Source organism: Streptopelia decaocto (assembly GCF_964273445.1).
Source record: "Streptopelia decaocto genome assembly, chromosome: 7".
NCBI lineage: Eukaryota > Metazoa > Chordata > Aves > Columbiformes > Columbidae > Streptopelia > Streptopelia decaocto.
In genome coordinates, this window is record NC_138661.1 from 64380796 (window position 1) to 64402987 (window position 22192).

Below are 22192 nucleotides of genomic sequence, written 5' to 3' on the forward strand. Positions count from 1 at the left end.
ACAGCTGCTGCAAACAGGAGGAGTTACTCATTGAGATGGCCTCAAACAGTGTGTACAAAATAAATACAGTGCATGGTGCAGGCACTGAATATAAAGTAAAACCTCCACATCTTTGCTTTTATTTCCTACTCTCTTAAAAGAGAAAGTATTGAATATTGAAACAGTCCCATGTTCCTATACAACCCAGTTTTACTGCCCAAGAGATCGTGAGGAACATATCTCTCAACTTGTCATCACCTTGCAATTCTTTTGTAATGCCATATAGGACTGAGACCCTAGAGCGAACTGCTGATGCTAAACAAGCCAATGTAAACCAAAGCAACAGGAGACAAGAAACAACTGAGTCAACAGGAGAATCTCCAGTTCAGAATCTGAACTTGGGAACCCTCATAAACATTCATGAGAAGGTCTGCTGAGCCTTTTGGACTTACTCATACAAGCAGAAAAATCTGTCAGATCAAGTTTTAAATATTTCACCAGCACGTAACAACAGCATTTTCATCCTTTTACACAGATACAATGGTTGCTCTGGACCAGACCATTTCCCTAGCAAGCACAAAGGAGCACTACGTGCTTTTTAAACTACCTACACATCTAGAGCAGTGAGACAATCTGTGACATCAAAGACGTCAGGATCTGGATTCTGACAAGTTACATTAACCGTGGCTTTTAAATGATCTATTTCCATAACTGATGTGCATTCTAAATCATCTGGAACATTCTCACACACAGAACAGGATCCAACCAGCAGGGAATATTGTGCCTTTAGAGAGCCTGGAACAGTGGACCCCATAGTGGTGGATATGTACAGTATAGTTCTTAATGCAAAAATAATTATGCCTGAATTTCAGCACCTCACACCATTAAATCTAGGCAATGACATTTCAAGGGCAAGAAAAAATTATCATAAATCACCTTAATTTCATCAAAACTATTTTAAATTGTTACAGTCCAAAACCAAACCAGGAACATCAGAATTGAATGAGCTTAAAAAGTATGTGGCAAATAATTTACAAAGGGAGCTTATATAACTCAAAAAACAACACACAAACCTAGTAATTACAATAAACATACTGCACTCAATAACTATCTAATCATGAACAGAAATACAAAGATTCTTACATTAAAACTTCAACTCTTTTATTAATACAGTGGATTTAGGACTATAGAAAATTTAGTTGCTTCGATCATTTTGCCTTGATTCCGAGTTCAATCATGCTAGTTTTAGAATTAGAAAAATCTATAAGAATTCCAATTGCACTGTTGTATATCTGCATATTGGCTTTAAATTATTAAATCAGTTACAACTAGAATGCTTCACCCCAACAGTATAACTATCCATGCAATGTCCTACACCTGCCATGGCACTTTCCACATGTGCCAAGTGATGCCAAACTGTATGTGAACGCATCTATCTGATTTGTATTGGTTTATTCACAACGTATTAGGTGTTAAAAAAACTACACAAAGGGAAGCACAAAGAATGAAGATGAGAATCTCAGCACAAGTCAAAACTCCCGTATTCTTTCATAGGACCTTTGAATATTACACCAAAACAGCAATTAAAGCCGCAATAAGGCACATCAACCATTCAAAGCCTTTCAACTACAAAAAAGCAAAGGCTATGGGGAAAAACGTGTTTGTTCCTCTCCACTTTAGTGTTGGCCTACATATTATTCATAACTCACTCCAACACCCCATAAAGGCTTTCAACTCCACCTCCAACAGACACGCATGCAGAAAACCCATAAAATAAGTGTCAGTCAGCTTACAGTGATCTGATATGCTTTAATATCCAGGTATCAGCACATCTGACTGTCCCACCCTGCTGGCATTTAAAGTTAATTTACCTTAGCATTGCTCCTGTCAGTGTACGAGGGACACCAAAAGAGCAGAAAACAGAAAGCAGAAATAGCCAGAGACTGATTGATTTGCTTTCCTTTTTAAGTTCTTACTATAAATACTGTCTATTTTTCATAGCAGGTAAAATTTCACTAAGAGATGAAAATTTCTTTGTCTTTAATCATATATTTACTATACTATAACTCTACTGCCTACACATAGGAAGAGATACAATTTCTTTCATGGGCACGTCTTTCAGATTATTAAATATATTTCAGACTATGAATTACTTTTAAAAAAATACTTGCTTGGAAACACAGAAAATTACTATGAAATAAAGTTGTTAGACTATCCAATGTTCATGTCTATCCAATTACAATTTGTGATAAAAACAGTGTAAAATAGGCCAACTTACTGATTTATGTCCAACAGAAACAATTTTCATTCTCATGACCTATTCTGGTCATCAGTAAACATTCTGAGTGTATTATGAATAAAGACTCCATATTATTATTCCCACTATATTATAAAATATAAGAATATCTGTTCAAAATCTGGTTACTTTCCATATCAAGTTCCCAATAAGTTCTTAATGAAGAGACCGGTAAGTTCATCAGTAACAACTGTGCTTCTCAAACACACCGTAAAAGGCAAATATATAGGAAGAAATGCACTACAATTAAGAAGCTAATCTGGATTTCCAGAATACACCAGAAGAACTGAGCCACTTAAAAATAATGGCTTTCATCTTTAAGACTCCACCATACACTCAGTTGTAATAATGCTTTAAGTGTCTCCCCCTGAAATGCTTCAGAAGAATATAGCAAGGAAAAGAAATCATATTCTATACTCTGGCAGAAATAAGCCATTCTACAACCTGAATACTAATTAGAATAAATACTGTTTTGCTTTTTATTTCAGAGTACCTGGTGTTTCCCTGCCCAGGCATCAGTCATGTTGGACACATTTGCCTTCAGGTTTATGACTGTAACTAAATCCACCTCATTTAATCATTCTAATAAATCTGCAACTCAGTAGAAACCACTAAATGAGATATTAATAGCACACTAAATATACCTGTTAGACAGACTATACAAGTAAAATATCGAAGTACAATGAAAAATATTTGCACTTGTTTAAGTGCTAGCCTTCTGTTCATTCCCCAGTACAGAGATATTACATAAAATTTGAAAAAAGACTAGCAAACACACCTTGTCCATGTTTCAGAACAACTGCCCCTTTTTACCATCCAAATATATTCAACGTCACTCTGTTTTTCTAATAACATGTAAGGACTTCAACAGGCAGAATTCATACTTCACAAGGAACATTTGGAACAAAATATCAAGAGTTAAGACAAGGCTTGTATAATATATCTAGGTCTTCTTGGACAAAATAAACAACTGATTGCAACAAAACCTTGATGGTGACTTGCACATCGCTCAAGCAGAAACTCAAATCTGTAGCCCCTACAAAACCTGGTGGGTGCGGTTTTAAGGTTTAATCCCAAATGTCATCAATTATTTTAGGAAACCCGCTGATGTTTCAATTTACCTGGGCTCCTTTCTTTGACGTCAGTCAGTGGTACAAGGCACAAGCTCCTAAATAAGCTCCTGCTAAACTGTGGGACTGTGGGTCCTACAGCAAACACCCTCTGGCTTCCATCTCACTAAGGTAAAGCAGATGGTGGAGCACGAGGTCCTTTATGTTTTAACAAATGGCACATCCAGCTTCAACATGTCACTTCCACAGCGTGTGGTGCAAGGCTGCCAAGTGGAACTGGAACTAGAACTTAGCAAGACAAAAAGCAGAAAAAGATGTTTTCCCTGGACACATTTTCCAGCCCCTCAGCTTCAAGCCCTGCCAAGTTGTCACACGGACACAGACCAAGAGCCTCTCTAGTCTAAAAGTGATATGTATCTCTATATTCAGTATCCTTGCTTCTTCAGCTAGAGTCATGACAGTGAGTTTTATTCATTTTATACATAAAAGACTCCTGCACCTTGTCCACAGGTGATGGGTTATTCATAAACCTGGTTGTCCTAGGAAGATAAGACTTCTTTCATCTGACCATAGCGGCTAAACACAGATTCCCGCCAGGGTCCATCCTGACAGGGACACTGCGAAGTGCCATGTTGTACCAGGTACTCATTTGCTCATCACACCTTTTTTCTTTAACTAGAACACTTGGTTGCTAAACCAATTTTAGCACCTTTCCATTCTACCCTAAGTCAATTGCCTTTATGCTGCATTATTCAATCCTATCCTTAAGTTTGGCAAAATTGCTACAATTGTCCTTATTTCACAGCCTTACCTATGAATTCTATGAATCATTTAAAGAGTTCCAGTAAACGGGCATGGCATGAGTCTCCCATTACCCACCTACAACTGCTCCTGTTTCCTGAATCACTCTCAATTCTTTTGCATAGAAAAGATCAACTTAACAAATGTGTAGGTTCAGAATCTCTATTCAACTAGTTATACCCCTGTCCTCTGTCTTTAATGCTGCAATTTCTTCCAGGAAAGATTTCCCTATTTCATTTTTCATTTTCTGAAGAAATCCTAAGATACAATCTGTCTGATTCTGGATCCAGCACGCTGTCAAATTCATTAGTGGTGATGGCGGAGCATTGTCCTGCCTTGTCATTTCAGGTCACGTCATCCTTCTGCTGTTCCGATCTATTGCCAAGATTTCAGTGTCTTCCTGAAGTGCCAAAGCCCAATTCTTACCCCAAAATTGAGAGCATCCATAGGAAATAAGTCTTATTTGTCTCTATTAGATGGTCTCACTGTCTATATATTGGTAACTAGGTATTTATGAAGATTTTATTGTATTCTTCTCCACTTCTCTTTCCATTTTTATGTCACTTCAACTGTAGCAGTACCTATTTTAATGCAGAAGTGCATTTGGTCTTGGTCTGCACCCTTTTTCTCCATCAGCCCTCATAAGATCTTTCACATCTAGCTTGACACAATCAAGTCCTTAATTGCATAGTCTCATCTGCCACATTTACAGTAAAGCAATTCCTTATGCATGTAACTTATTTTTCTACTCAAGAAGTGGGACAGTGTGATTACACAGGTTGGTTGTTTTTTTTTTTTTAATATTTGCTTTCCTCTTCAATATTTGTTTTTACTTCTAAATCCCCAGCAATCATAATATTAATATCCAGATTATGTCTGGCCTTTTTATTTCTCCATACTTTTCACAAAAAATGCAAACATCACAAATTCCTGCCAGAGTAATATAATTATATTTACCAGTAGTTCACCACGCAATTTAATTTAACTACACATACATTTTCTTTTTAAAAATACCAATAGCAGTATTCTGGGTTTTTTATAAGGACTATCACAGTGTTATCCAGTAAAGTCAAAGAGGAACATTACCCTAGTTTTCTTTGTTATAACATTGCTAAAATAGATTGTTGTAATAGATTGCAGAATCAGGCACAAAGCCAGCCCTTTTCTCTCATCATCAAATTATCATTTCTCTATTAATGGTTTTGTGGGACAGGATTAATAAGATGTCTTATTGAACTACAGAGATGTTATTTCAGCAGTGGTTGGAACAACAGTTCTGTGTATGCACAGATCTATAACATGTAAAGGTTTATAAAGCACTTACAGATGACTCAAGGAGAAATGTTTATCATACCATCAGACAAAACTTGTCACCTTGGCTTACGTCTATTTTTTTCCCATTTATATCACCTGAAGATAAAGCCCCAAAATCATTATAGGACAACAAAAGCCATTGTCCCGACATGTTCCCACCTCTCTTTCCTTGTGCCAGCCCCAGCACTTGTGCAATGCGACTGGTAACTGAGAACTTTTCTGTTACCTGCTCTTTTTTGCCAGACTCCGCTCACAACATATCACCGGTAAACTTGGAAAAAAAGGGGTAAAGTGATGTTTCTGGTGCTACTGTGGGTACAATTAGAAAGATTCTCAAATTAGCTGTCCAAACTTGTAAAAAACTGAAGTGACAGAGAGAGAACAGAACCACAGGCTGAGAATCTCAGACCTCTACTTTTCTATTCAAAAAAATACACGCAATTCTAATATTAGCTGGTTTGCATTAATAACTGTTCCATGCAGTGTCAGATTATTCTTATCCCTAGTGACTTTAATAATTATGAGACTACAAACCCCCTTTCTATAATCCCCTGTTTTCTTTTCAATTTTTGTTCTTCCCAGTCAGAACCTAGAGAAAGCACTTTGTTTCCTCTATTTCCATGGACATCTATCTCAAACAGACAACTATAACTACACTCATGTGTGCAATCCAAGGCACACTGAAAGAATATGTGTAATACATATTTTATCCACAGCTCAGATTTCAACACAACTTTGAGGGCAAGAAACATTATTGCATTTCTCCAGTGAAATTTCATTACTTCAAAACGACCAGATTAATAAATATGCAGTAGGAGTTTCACTTGGAGCTTTTGGCACATTAAACCAAATATGCAGGTGTCCAAATGAAGAAAAACAGTGTGAAAATATGTTTTCTTATGAAGTAATCCAAACATCTCTTTTTCAAAGAAATATGATTAAGGGTTTATCTTGCTGTATTACCCTCAGAAAAGAAAACAAATCACAGTCAGACATGATGCTTGGTCAGAATTCCCTCTAACTAGAGTTGTCTATGCTGCAATTTGCATTCACTGTAATCAAAGACTGAAAACACACGACGAGTTTCACCCCAGTATCACCTGTTGATCTTCAACACAGATCAAGATTGAACTTGCCCACCATTTTCATAACATTTCTGTATTCCTTTTTAAATCTTTACAAGTCATTTAGCGGTTTTAAATACAGTAGCGCTCTTGTGTGGATGGACAGTACCCAAAAAGAGTAATATCAAAAGGCAATCAGATGGCATATGATAATTCAGCAGGTGACAGGCTAATCTTGGTGAAGAACTTAATCTTGAAACATGAATGACATCAATCTTCCTTCTCCTTTAAAGGAACCGCTTAGCCAATTTAGAACTTTCTGGAAAATTAATATCCAAACCTCTCATGCTCCCAAACTAAGTACAGAATATTTTACCCTGTACGTCCCCCAATTGCAGTAGTTGTCATTTCAAAAAAATTAAAAGTTATTTTTCCATTACTGCTAGTCTGTTTAAAAAGCCATAAAGTATGCAATCCCAGACAAAAAATAGCTTTTTACGAGACAAATATAATTCATAAATGCATGAGTTACAACTCACTAGTATTCATGACACAGCCCTCACTAAGCCAACTTAGTTAATATATTCTCTCCTCTGGTTTTATGTAATGTATTTGCTTCTCTTCCTCTACAGAAACAAAGCCAAAAAACCACCCCTAATAAATGACCTACAACTTCACAAAAACCATGGCTGACTATCACTATTTCTTGTTTATGTAAAAGAGAAATCTTCAAAATACACATTTAAAGGTAAAATAAAATCCCTGTTCTGCTGTGAGTAGTCAAATAACAACTATATGATGTTAGTATAAAAGACAATCATCCTAATTTAAAAGGCATCTGATTAAGTTTTAAAAGCCAAAGGTGACAGCACATACCACCCACAGTTTATAAAACAATGAACTCATTTACAGGTGAAAGATACTAGTTCAAATGATAGTATTTGGTGACAGTAAATGAAAAGCACTTTTCTTCTAGCATTCCAAAAATATTTTCTTCTTGCTGAAAACTTACACACGAATCAGTTCCCATCATCTCCATGCACACTCCCATTTTCCAGATGGTAGATCTTACAGCGAACCATCGACAGCATCCAGCCATCACAAGTTACCAGAACATAGGTGACTGTCAGAAAATATTCATAGAGTCTCCCACTTTGCCGGTGTTGCCGGACTAACAGACTCACCTCGGCAGATGGTTCCGTTCCCCACGTATCCAGGTTTGCAGGTGCAGGTGTGTCCCCTGACAGTGTTTGTACAGATTGCATTCTCGTCACAGTTATGCTGTCCACTGCCACACTCATCGTGCTCTATAAGGGGGGGAAATAGATATATATACATGAAAACATTACACAAGAGACAGTGAGCTTTTCAGGGTGATGATGCAGCATTTGAGTACCAAGGGAATCATGAGGTTGCCCCAATGGCTGAACTCGGTGTGGGAGTCAGCTATGGATCTGCTTCAGTTACCAAACTCAACATCATCTGCATGGGGACAGTAAATTATTTAGGAATAAAGACGTAGAGAAAAAAAGAAACTGGGAAAAGGCAAAGTACACCTGTGATAAAAACCAATGAAGAATATTACCACAAAAAAATATCTGCTGTGAATACAAGCCTTTACATCACTGCCCCTCACCAACAGTAACAACCATAAATACACAGTAAGTGAACACAAGAGGGACCCCAACTGCGCACCCTTTAAATACACAGCTCAGGTGTCACAGCCACTTGCTCTAATCCATGTCGAGCTAGACTCCTTCTCCAATAGACTCTAATAATGTTTTATATTTTTAGAGTACCATTCATAGCACCGAACCCCAAAAGGACTCCCAGACAAATGGGCCATATTTTGCTTTCATCCTACAGCTCTTAACTGCTGCCACTGAGCCCAATTTGCTGCTGCTCCTGCACTTCACTCTCCTGCTACATTTTGTTCTAGGAAAAAAATCAGTGGTAAGTTACCTGACCCTGAAGTTCCTTGCTTCTTCCTGCAATTACTAAGAGCTTCCCTCACGCAGTAGGATTACAAAAAGAAAACATGAATATTTTACACCTTTGCACTGGTGGACTTACAGTTTCATTCAGTGGAATCAAGAAGGTGCAATGAAATGGCTTAAATGAAATGTCTGTTCATACAAGGACAAGGGATAATCAAAAATCAGAATCTGGAACCCTTCTCAGCAGTCTTCATTTATGCAACTGCAATCATCAGGCTGGCATCCATATACACAGAGGTAAAAGGCATTCCTCTGGAATTGGGGATTTGCTTACACATAGCAGTGGATAAGGGGTTTTCAAAGGACTACAGACTAAATTTAGCCTTCTGTAGACCGCAGAGAAAGAGCATGCCTCTAAAACATGAGTAAAATACTCATTTTTACAGACTCTGATTAAATATTTGGAAAAGCATTTCCATTGAGAGCAACAGGAACACAGGGCTCACCAGGCTGAAGTTACCCTCTGCCATGGCCTCACTTTACCAGAGTATGGAATGGAAACCAATTGCAAGATAACTCAAGATATGTATGGATTTGAATGGTGGATCCCAAGGAACCCTTCAGAGCAAACACTTCTGGAACACCATTGACAACTATCTGCAGAACATAGATCTGACATATGTTTTCTATTTTTCAAATACATTTGACAGCAAAACAATATGGATTGCAACCATTTTCTTTTAAAGAGCATCAAAACAATACATCGCTCGCTCACTCTTTGCTTTTAGAAAGAAACTCCCATCCACACACACTCAAGTGTGCCTGGCTTGAGCTGATAAATTCAGCCTGAAATTTATACTTGTTAGTTTATGCCGGTCCCTAGCTCTGCTTAGTAATTCACTCCAGCTCCTCTCCAATTTTCAGATGCCTTACACCCTCTGCTACACTTCTTCAAGGGCTGCCTGTTGTCTCCGTCGTTTATGAAGCATAGCACAGCCTTATTCTTGCCACCCCAGCCTCAGGGTGCTCAGACTGCTGGGTCAGACACAAGATTATGGAGCTCCAAGCCCCAGTGAAGTGCTTAGCAGGCAACTGAGGCTAAACACCCCCCTCCACAATCCCTGCTTTTATTAGTTATTGCCATTAGCTTTCACGTGTTCATGTTCAAACTATAATGAGAATGACTTTGTGACAGGCTTCTGTACACACAAGAACATTCCTACTCAAACAATTGCGAAAATTAGATTATTACCTTCTCAATGCTTCAAGTATAAACAAAAGATTTCCCAGGGTAACATATGTGTTTTTTTTCCAAAACACGCAACAGATTATACTCTATTATGTTATTCTAGGACTTAGATGATGTAAATCACGATATTTACCACTCCTGCAGATGTGCAGATGCTGGCAATACGGAAAAGATTTAATAGTGATGAAGCTGAATTTCCACAGTCATATTAAAACAGAGGTCAGTTTTTTCTAAGGAGATATCATTTGAAGAGTTAGCAACAAATCTGATCACGGGAACCTGTCCTTCAGGAGACATCCTGATGCTTCTAGCACAAGGAGGACTAAAGGAACCTCATCTGCATGAGGAATCCCAAGATTTCTAAGCAGCAGTATGGCTGCAACGATGGGAAATTTAAATGAAATTTTCCCCTGGTGTAGAGATGTCTACAGATGATGTTGCTACAGGCCTAATAAGAATGAGAAAGCATTGATTTTCTGTCAAGCTACCAAAATCTTTGATTCCAGATGGAAAAATCCTTCCGATTCTGTCAGTAGTGAGTTATCTCGGGTTTCCTTCTCCCTCAGAAGAGTTCATCCTTTGGAGTGCTTGGTGTTCAAATTGGGTAGCCAGCACAAAAGGTGGGCTCATGTTTTGTTTAAACTCAAAGGAGATGACGGCTAATTTGCAAAGAACACCACTTACTTACCCACATCACTTTCCAAAATCTCCCATTCAAGCACATCAAACAGAACCTGCTTTTGCTTTAATGTTCTGGTAAATACTATCTGATTAGAGAGCAATCAAAGGCTGGACCTGAGAAACAAGTGAGAAGAGTCGCAAACACTGTCACTGCAAAGAGGGGTAGAGCTGAGACAAAAATCTCAAAGCCACATCTTATTTTGACAATTTCCCTTTCAGCTGAAAATGAGAAGCACAAGAAAGGGTTATTCTAAAAGACAAAACCAAAAGTCATTCTTAATTTTTTTTTTACACACACACATGTTTATGTAGATAGAAATAAATACGCTGCCATGCTCCAAAATGAAACTGTCATCAGGTTTGATTGAAGTCATCCATCTCTCCATGACTTTACTAGTTATATAATATACACAAAAGGAGCGTATGATCAAAGACAAAAAGAACTGGCAGGTTCACTGGGAAGGACAGTACTGCAGGATGCAATTCCCTCACCCAACACTCATTCCCCTGGATTATTAATATCCATTTCAAGAAACAGGTACCTTTCCGGAACAGTTACAACCGCAGCACCATTCTTTGATTACAGACAAGTTAGCTTATTTATGAAATCTATAAATTTTCTTCAGCATTCGTAGTCCTGTTAAGCAGGAATCCTGGCTCTTGCCACCTCTATTCTGAGCTTTGTCTTTGATAAAGCAAAAGAGATCAGTTATTTTTGTGGCTCTGTTTCCCCCATTATACAGAATGAGATCTTTTTATTATTATTATTTGTCATTCTCTGAAATCCTCAAATACTAAAGATTTTACAGAAAATTAAAGGACATCAGTCTTCTATTGCAAAAGAAAAGACTCAAATATGAACTGCTTGTTTATCTTGTACTACATTTATTTCTCCTGCAGGCAGAGATGTGGAGCTTCAGCTCACCTGCCCCTATTTCCTTTCCACCAAGCTACAGCTAAGGCCAAAAACTGCACATTAAAACCCAACATTTTCCTTCTGGATAAAATCCTTCTAGAAGTTCCAAAAGCTTTCATGAACTTTTCCAAAACCCTCAAGAGTGTCTTATTTTCTGAGTTTACACCTGAACCAGGCCAGCTTGTGGAGCAATGACTGTAAAGTTCATTTTATCCTCAGGCTGAGGATGGCCATCAGCCTCCAAAAGATCACTGGTGAGAAATCAGTCATCCTTTTACAAAATCATCTCTCTGCCACCTGTGTTGTATGACTGTGAAATCATGGTGTATCAGCTGTGGGTGTCCTCTATGCACACATTGAGCAATGCTTCACTTTTGAAGAATTAAGGCCTTTAAAATAAAATCTCTGCAGAAAGCTTCTATTAGAAAAAGCTGTCCCTGGAAAGTCAACCCAGTGAACTGCTCGCCTCAGGCAACTAAAATGGCATCAACGTGAACAGAAGTCCCCTCTGATTGCACCAAGGGTCTGGGGACACTGATGTTCAAATGTAGGTAGTGGTACATGACCACATGTACACAGTGGCTGAAGATAAGTATTATAGTTATCTCTGCTTTGTTCACGGGCAACCTAATAAAAAAGAAGTTTATCTTGATGATTAGAATACTCAGAAGCTGTCTGACAAGATTCATTTCAATATTACATAGCCTTACAGAGATAACAATCACATAAATAGCAAAGTTAATTCACCAGAAAGCAGTTTCAAGGAGATGGTTAGTTGCATATCCTATTACAAAAATCACCAATGCATCCTACAAATCACAGAAAACCATTTTATACCAAAACATTGGCTGGTCTGTAAGCACATTGATATATGGGTACATGCAATATTTCCTTTTTCCTGAAATCCCAGTGAAGAAACTAGTTACAGTGCAATGGAAACACACAGACCATTTCCTGTTAAAGTCTCGGTAACACGAAACTAATAAAAAACTGCTGAAATAAGCACAGTTACCAGACTGACCACATGGCATCCCCACACTGCATCCCCCTGTACTGTGCGGGTGTTGGAGACAGACAGACCCCAACCAAGCAAACAGCACAGACCCCGACATCTGCAACACCAGCAGCCAACATCTACAGCTCACAAATGGAAAAAACAAGGTGAAAAATACCTGAGGCAGCAGGAGACCAGGAACACAACTAAACTCCACATCTAAGAGCATTCACTACAAAAGGTCAAGCCTGTGCTAATAGCTGCATTAGCTGCACCTTCAGCAATGGCAGAATAATCAATCATGATGCACTTCAGCTGTGAAGCCACCTGCTTAAATTTTAAAGAGACCTTTAGCTGTCTTCAAAACACAGGTACCTATTTAAGCTAACGAAGTCAAAGCACCTGCAGGTTGTAACAGCTCCTGCCTTCCCCAAATGAACCTGAGTTCCAGCAGCTCCACCACTCACACATAACCCTGCTGATGGGTCAAGTAAAAATAAGAATATTCAAATAAGGACAAAAAAGTCAGCGACCTTCAGGCGCCCGTATTTCTGTCAAATCTTCCATACCTGCATTTTTCTAGCTTAATGTTACTGAGGAATCCCATAGCTACTTGTGTTTTGTGATACTTGGAAAACAGCGTCTGTTCTGGGCTCAACTGAACTGGGAGAACACGGTAGGAAAAGCCCTGGGGGTGCAGTGAAAGATTTTTGTCTGCCTGAGGTAACGTATTCTGCATTAAGCCCTCCACACCATATTGCAAAAGTATTTGTGACTAAAAACAGCTACAGGAAAATTATCCAGAACATACTGCAAAGTAAAAAAAGATATATTTGTCATGTATTTGTGAATACCTAAATGTATAAATAAACAATTATAGGTAAATACAAATTTTCTCCATCTGTATGTACATGAAATACAGTGTTTGTGAAAGGGACTAGGAAGCTCTGACAATTTAGCATCAGAAAAACTGTGAGTAATAAAAAATGGCATATTTCTATACTCTTGAAGTTTGTGGTATTATAAATACCCACATTTTTACTAAAGAAGTAAATATAATAATAAAATCTTATTCTATTCTTTATACAAGACAAAGGTGGACTTTGCTTACACTTTGTGCATTTATTTTTAAAAATTTAATTTCCAGAGGCACTACAGAATTTCCAGATGCTTCCACTTCACATACTGAAACAAATCCAGTAAATTATTTGTATTTCTAAGGGCTCTATAAGCCAGATCTACTTTGCTTTAGCTTTCTCTTCTTTTTTCTTTTCTGTACATGCTTGGAATAACTCAAGTACTTATATTGTTGTACACTTTATCCAAAATATTTAATAAAAAATTAGAAGCATAGATTGAAAACATATAGCAAACACCACACAGTAAAGCTAAGAACCTTTTGATCAAGAGTCATAACTAACTGGAGCATCAGAATAGCTTTTCCTTGCACAGTTCGAAAGCCTGTAATGCATTTCAAACTTATAATTTCTAAAAGATACATCTGACACCAGATCTACTTTTCAGCAAGAGTGACGACCTTTATATCTTTATTTTCTTTAAACAAGGATGCTCTTTGAGAAAAGGACCGACATTGAAACGCAATTACTGGAGACATATCCCATTGAGGGGTCTCTCACCATAGCTACTCTCACTTCTCATTACAAGAAAAGGCTCCAGTTTAAACTAGCTTACAAGATGGAAACAATTTTCTTATTGTAGGGATTTTCTTCCATTAGTTCCCCCAAGTCTTCATACTTTAATAATAAAACATTTATTTTTGAAAAACATTGTCCAAAGATTCCAACTATTTCTATTTATTCTTATATTTACAACACTGAAAGGAAATCTAAGGTTGTCTCTAAATTGTTGAGAAGAGACTGGTGCGTAACAACAAATACCGCAACATTTCTATAGGCCAAGAGACCTACAATAGAGACACAAGTCATGGAATAGCAATGTCATCAGATGCCACTATTGTTTATTCACACAGAGGCCATTTGTATAGAATATATGCCCTAATGTAAAATTAATTAGTTATCTGGCACCAGTAAAGTAATGGCCCTTGAAAGCTCAGAAGGGAGAAAGCCATCTCTCCAAATACTTCTCAAAAGCAGCAATGCTTTGTTGCATGGCATTAGGATTCAAATGCCTATGTAATAATTAAGGCTTTAAAAATAAGAGATAAAAAAATCATATTTATAAAGAGTTGTGGACTTAGTGGAATCAGGATTTCAGCTCATAAGAAGCTCTGATGAAACAAAGGGGATAGTTTTAAAATAGACTGAATAAAAGGAAGCATTATTCTGAACACACGGGAAGAACTTCCCCTAGAAGATCAGGGCAATTAGAAACAAGATGCATACACCAAACACGAAATTACATTGCAGATGGTAAGCTGGTGAAAAGGTAACAGCTGATTGTGACTCCAGACAAACCTGAGGGAGACGGGGGGAAAAAAGGCACCAAAAAAAGCCACCAAAAAAAAAACCCCAACCCAACAGCAGACACACACAAAAAACTAATCCACACAAACCACAACTGTATTTTTCCCTGCTCACAAGAATTAAAGAAACAAAGTCAAGTTTATGCCCATTCTGCACTTCAGTCACACGGGAAGAAGGAACAGGACGTAGCTCAGAAAAGCGCCGCTGTTCCTCGACATAAGGATGTGCTGCAGCTTTATCCTTATGAGCAGCTAAACATAAAAAGTACTGGCAGAAATATCGGATTTGCACTTCTTTTAATAAGACACTAAAATGCTATTGTAATTTACAACACAACGAACAGCTTCTGGTGTTAAACGTGGAATTATTTAGACTGCATTCTGAAAGAGCAGACATATGTTACTCTTGGGTAATTGGGAAGAAATAGTGGGATTTAATTTGAATATAAAATTCTGAATGTGCATGCAGTCGCCTGTCTGAATAAAACCTCTTGAATGTTTCCTTTTGAATTATAAACTAAAATTCTTTCTTTGGTTTTCTAGCATCTCATTAGACTTTAATCACATTCACCTATCTACAATCAAGTTTATGAAATAAACTACTAATGTTAGCCAAGCTTATTCTTTTTATTTTATTTTGTTCTAATTTATTCTAATAAACTGATCTGTTTAGGACTGTCTGGAAACCAGTGTAACAAAATAAAAAAAATCATGTTCATAAACTGGTATTTAGAATCCCTGAGATTTGTCTCAGTGATTCAACTCTAATTAGTAGTTGGTTTCATTTAGATTTTCACATGACAATTAAATCTTCTTTGCAGTCATGTAATATTAGATCATAAACAAAACCAATGTAATCTTATTCATGCACTTAATATCTATTATAACTAACATGATCTATGGATACATTCAAGGCCAGGCTTATATGTCATACATACCACGAAATAATAACAATATTGACATATACAGAAACTTCAGGATGTATCCTTAACAAACAAGCAGGCTGATAATAAAATGGCAATGCATCTGACATACCCTCAATTTGAACCGGACACTTCATTGCAGTTTTGTGGACTTATTTTTGAAAGCCAGATTATTCATGTCTGGACGTTGTATTGTCAGTTGCCTAACGCTGAAAAGGGATCTTAAGAAAAAAATCAGTACCTATACACCACACATTACGACAGCTTGTATGATTGTGCTGGAGGATTAATAATCCACTATAATTTCCATCTGAACGTATTTCTCATGCAAGAAAAATAGCTGAGGCAACTTTGCCATTAGCAATGTGTATCCTGAACTACAACTTGCCACCCAACTTTGAGCCTGGAGACAGGCAGAAAATGCAATTCAGACCAGATCTAGACAAGAAGCTCATTGCAAGCATTTGGGGAGGTCAGCATGTTGCAAATTTAAAGATGCAAATGAAAGAAAAATCCACTAAGGAACAAACCACACTTCATTGTCAAAAACCTCTTTTTGTTATCTTCATATTCTGAAGAGTTGGCAAATGAACAAATTTTTTTGCAGGGACAGTTTCTCACTGAGTCAAGAGCTGGCACATCCAGACCACTCCGTCTTCCACCCTGAGGCTCAACTCCGTGAAGATGAGATGATCTTTCAGCACTAAAACTAAGTAGTCAGCTTTCAGTCTTACAGACTCAGAGTAATTCCTAAATTTAATGGTAATAGAGAGCATAAGAGCTCCATTTCTGGTCCTACAGCTCAGAATGACTCTCTCATTAAGCAAACTTCTGCACAGGGTGAAGGGAGCAGACAACATATTCCTAATGAAACATAGCCCAATATAAACCCCTTTTTTACGACTAAGGGTTTAAAATTATTAAGTGAAAGTCTCAGAGGAACAAGAAATTGTTTACAAAGTTATCAAGAATTTAAAATTGTACACATGGGAAACACATGTGATGTTGAAGAGCCAATGGCTACAATCTCATCTGCAAGAACCAAAACATCTTAAAAGTGTTTCTCCTCATTGGATTTATGAACCAGAATAACCAGTTCATGCGCTGTATGTCTAAAGGTTTGCAGTAACCTGGTCTGCATGCCACTCATTTATTTATTTATTCATTTATTTTAGGAAGCCAGAAGAAATTCCAGATTTTGTATGGCCTTGAAGTGCAATGGTCAGAGCACAGGTCCATGGTACTTCACATAAGTCATATTATCATGCCTGAATTAAAATGCAATCAATGTATTTGAATCGGAATACACTAAGCAATATGGTCATCTTGATTATTATTATTGGATATTAAACTTCTAATACAATCCCTGTCTTTTCCACAAAACAGTCTGGCATCAAGGCATTGGAATTTTATGAGGCACCTTCTATGGCCTTTAGTCTGATTCCCAATGGTCAATGTGATTTTTACAGTTGACTTTAGTGGAATCAGTAGTCAGCCCCACAAAAGCCAAATCACAGGCCCAGATCCACAAGTTGATTGTGTCCATTATATATATATATATATATATATATATATATATGTATTTGTAAACCAGTAGTTATTCCAAATTTTTGGAAGTATTGTTTTTCTTGACATAGTCACAAAGCAGAGAATTTCGTTCAGAGAGCAAATAAAGCCTTGAAGTCAAAGTGATGTACCACACTGAAAGAGAGCAACTACACAGTTCCAGTTAGACTGGAGCAGTGACATTAATACTGATAGAGGAATGGTAAAAAAACAGTTTATGAAGTTCTCAGCTTCTCTAAATGACAAGACATTCACTTAGGGAAATAAAGAAATCAGACGTAATGACACAATCTGAAAAACAGATTTGTCTGTCAGTTCCCACTGCTTAATTTACAGCTTTCAGGAGAGATGCCCGTTACCATTTCATCTTAAAATACAGTTTTATTTCACCTCTGTGTTGCTAAAAACTGAATATGGTCCAAGTACCTGCATTGTATTGGAAAAGAAACCCTAAAGCAATACGGTACTGATTTATTTATGCGGCAATATGACTTAATCTAAAAGAACAGTCTGCTTTTTATCCATAATATTGTAAAAACTGCATATTTTATGAAGTTGATATCAGAACTTCAGCTTTCAGATATTTTCAGTTCAACAATAGCTGCAAGCTTTAGTTTGCAGAAATCTTGAAATCACTAATACAAAAAGTATGAAATGGACCTTTAGACGCAACTTTTAGCCAACGTTTCATCATGGCTTGATGAGCTGACATTGGTGATACAAGTTCAGACGAGTTTCAGATTTCAGAACTCCATGATACTTTCGCTTCACCATTAAAAAAAAAAAAAATACAAAAAGCAATACATACTCTATTTCAAACTTGCACAAAAGTCTATTAGTGCTATTGCTACATAGAAAGGTGGAATTGTTTCTAAATGAACCCGCGTGTGTGACAGATGTGTCGATCTGCTGATACAAGAAGACATAAAATCACAGGTAAGGTTTTGTAGCAGAGCAAGTATAACGAGGACAGGAGACGTATTATTCCTTTGCACCTATCAGAGATGCAATGAAAAGGCTTGTGGAGCATTGGAGCATTTATTGCAGGTGATAGGAAAGTCACAAAGACTTAGCAGACTTTTCTAAGTTTTCTGTTCACGAAGTTAGACTCTAGTCTAGCAGACTTAGCACCTTTATGTTTTACGTACCATTTTTTAATTACGCAAATGCTGCAAAAAGGATGGACTCAGATCTCTTTAAGCTTTCAACAGAGTAGGAATGGACTGTTGCTTCTTACTGAAAATAAAGAGAATACTTGCCTAGTTTCAGCTCACTCATTCTTAAAAATGTATGTCTAAAAACTGGCTTTTAAGATAGTACTTAGGCACCTAAATTACTAAATAGTTGCTCCCTCAGAGTGCTGGAAACCTAACTTCCACAAATGTATGTTTATGTCATACCTGTGTATTAGTTTTCAAGTTTACTCCTTTTAGCCTCACAAAAATACCATGGAATTTTCACATGGAAAGAAGTGATCAAATCATTTTACCCCTCAAAGTGTGCAACTTCAGCATGATATTTCCTCTCAACACATAGAATCAATCTCGATTTGAAAGCAGAAGTGGCAACTAGTGCATCATCATCTCCTAAGGCACCTATATTTTTCCCTGGAGCTATTCTACCATAACAGCAATCACAATAGACCATACTTGTCTTATGAGATCCGACAAGATCACAACCTGAGTTCCTTTGGATGCAGCTATACCTTCTTATATCAGCAAAACACTGCACAGTATGAAGATTCCACTGCTGAGACAAAAGCCAGATCAAACAGAATTTATATGAATTTATATGCTCTGCATTGCTCAGGCTTTCACATCTAACTTACCAAAAGATAATGACAATACAACTTGTTTTGCACTTTTGTCAGTCAAGTAAAAATTAACAAAAATTACTTAGATACACAAACATACCATCCATGAGACTGAAAAAAAGATGCATGGTTCATTGATGTCCACTCAAACAGGGAATTATTCTCTAAAGACTTCTGCTTCAAATGCATTTAAAAAGTCACAGAAAAGTAATAACAAATAGTATGTATTATTATGCAAGAAAAGCAGGGATTTAAGTACAATATTATCCATGAAAACAGATGATGCAAGTACGATGTCTTTCCTCAAGAAGAAAAACTACTTATAATTTTAGGGAAGACTGAGGCAGTAACCTGCAGTACCTAAAATCAACCACCATGGAAAGCACTGCAGAAACACACTGGAGATTCAGAGCAGGGGTCTCTAGGGGATAAGGTCACACTGATTTTCTCAGTCCCTCTTCAGTGTTAAGCAGTGACTGACTCGAAAAAGCACCACCCAAAGGCTCTCTGCTGTGGGTACAACAATCCTTCATTCAGCCTCGGGCAAAGCATGAGATAATTAAGAAGCAAAGCACCAGGTGTGAGGAACGCCTACAAAAATCTATTTACAGAAGGTGGCACAAAAATCTATTTGCAGAAGAAGGACCCCTGTGTATGTCCATCCTGCCCTCCAGCAGGTCAACGCTCCCAGCTAGCCTGGTGTCATCTGCAAACTGACTGAGGGTGCACTCAATCCCCTCATCCAGATCACTGATAAAGAGATTAAACAGAACTGGCCCCTGCACTGAGCCTTGGGGAACACCACTGGTGACCGGGCTCCAACTGGGTTTGGCTCCATTCACCATAACTCTTTGAGCCTGTCCATCCAGCCAGGTCTTTACCCAGAGAAGAATATGCCTATCAACGCCATGAGGTGCCGGTTTCTCCTGGAGGATGTTGTGGGAACCAGTGTCAAGGGCTTTCCTGAAGTCTAAGTACACAACATCCACAGCCTTTCCCTCATCCATTAAGCCAGTCCACTCATCCACTAGCATAATGATTAATTGTCAAGAGACAATTTGAAAAAGGTTGCTGATAATCACGTAATGATATAAGGAATGGTTGAAACAAGTCTGACAAAAGCCCATTGGGATAGATGTAAATGTATTGTCACAGGTTAGGCATCAGACAGCCAATCACCATCAAATTATTCAGAGGAAAGTGTCAGGAGGTGCATACTCAGATGTTAGCTTCACAGAATTGCAAGAAATAAAAAGATCAAATGCTTTTATTATTTAAATGGAGACATACTTTACACATCAAATAACATTCCTGCTCTAGATACTATCTTTAACCCCTGCAAAGACATTTTGTGTCTTCATTAACTATTTTCCTAGAAGAAAACCCCTATATGGAGAGGAAACCAAGGTCCCTGGTTCCCCTTCGTCCCACAGGCAGGGGAAGGAAGTTCTGTAAGTACTGCCTGCACATCGTTTTGATGAAGACTCTAATTGCAGTCCTTTCAACATCTTCCATTGAAGGGGCTCAAACCCAATTATGATCATTAGCAATTGGTGTCTCACATGTCACTTCTGTGATACGTGACAAATGTCCACAAACAGAAAATACTGCCACAGACAAGAGGTATAAGCCTTTCCAAAGGATCCCAGAGCTATGTTGCACAAATGCTAAAATCAGCACTAAATTAGCATTAGAGTAATTAAGAATCCTTTTTCCACAGAAGACTGTGGTAATTTTGACTTTAACTACTCCTCAGAAAACCTGAACACACAGACAGGGCCGGCAGTATCACGGTGATAAATTCCTCAGAGGAAATCTCCTGCCACAAGCTCCCATGTGTACAGATCGGATGTCAGCACAAGCACTCCAATGCCACAGAAAAGGATCAGTGAATTAATAATAATTTGAATAGCTAAATATTAATAGTTTCATTTGGAAGGAGAGAAAAAAGGATTTCTTTTGATACTAATTTGACCTTGCATCCTCGGTGATGAAGATGACAGGTGAAACAAATTAGTGGAACAACACAGTTGTCTGGAACCACAAACTGAATTTCAATGGGATACCTCATGCCACTACAACCCAAGGAAGTCATCTTGTGGGACACATCTCACTGGGTTCACATGCGGTTTACAAAATTAGAAGGATAAAAATGTGTTTCAGATATTTAATAAGAGGCAAGATAAGGGCAATGAGGAATAATCCCTTAGATGAAAAATTATACATATACAGTACTGATTATTTTAATTTGCCTGCAATGAGAGGAAAGTAATCTTTTTCAACCAGAAAGAGATTTTATAATTGACGCATTTGGCATCCTAAAACATACCCACACTGAGAAAGAGAAATGATATGACAGTAGTCCTGTCACCAGTGACCACACCAAAACTGGCAAAACTGCTGTATTTCCAAAGAGCTGACAAAAAGCAGCCATGCAAAGCAGGAAGAAAAGTTCAGCTGAGTTAATCCTACTAGACACCCAAATGACAACCCATAATGCAGCCTAGTATTAAATTCTTACTTCCAAGAAGAATTGTGTGTAAGCATGGGCCTTCAGAAATAGTCAGAAACAGCCAAGCAGGTCCCTGTGGAGGAGTGACAATGAGGGAACATAAGGAGAAAATAAGCATCTAGAGATCCCTCTGTTCCTTTCACCGAAAAATGTGAATAAATAATTGTTCCACAATGAAGGGGAAATGCATCTTAAAAATTGAGTATGTTTAACATGGACAAATGCTGGCTTAAGACGAGCCTGTAGTATCCTGTAGTGAAGAGTCAGCTGCACAAGGCGTCTTCTAAATTCAGCATTTCCCTGAAACTTCACTAGCCCAAGCACCCATGGGGACGGGGTACATTCAGACTTGGTGAACCAATGGTTAGTTCCAGATCCAAAATAATTTCCATCTTTTGTTTCTAACATAAAGAACAGTGACAATTTTTGGCTCATGATCCTATTTTCTATTCTTTTTCAGAATAATTCATGGGGAAGATTCATATTTTAGGTTTATTCTCTTTGAAATACTTACTTGGCATTATTACAGACCCTGACTTTGTGTCGGAAGGTTTTCAAAAACCCTTTCAAAAGGAAACATTTGTTAATCTGTGATGCTCACTGAGTGCCATTTCTTGCTTGAGAAGGCACAATG

At 37.7% G+C, this 22192-nt stretch overlaps 1 protein-coding gene across 1 annotated transcript in view; it reads right to left on the reverse strand.

The window, feature by feature from the left end:
* NELL1 (neural EGFL like 1) overlaps positions 1–22192 on the reverse strand; it is a 266466-nt gene that overhangs the window by 98130 nt on the left and 146144 nt on the right. The window contains exon 13 of the mRNA XM_082058496.1: positions 7709–7831. Coding sequence (XP_081914622.1) covers positions 7709–7831 — 123 coding nt within the window. The remainder of the gene's footprint in view (positions 1–7708; positions 7832–22192) is intronic.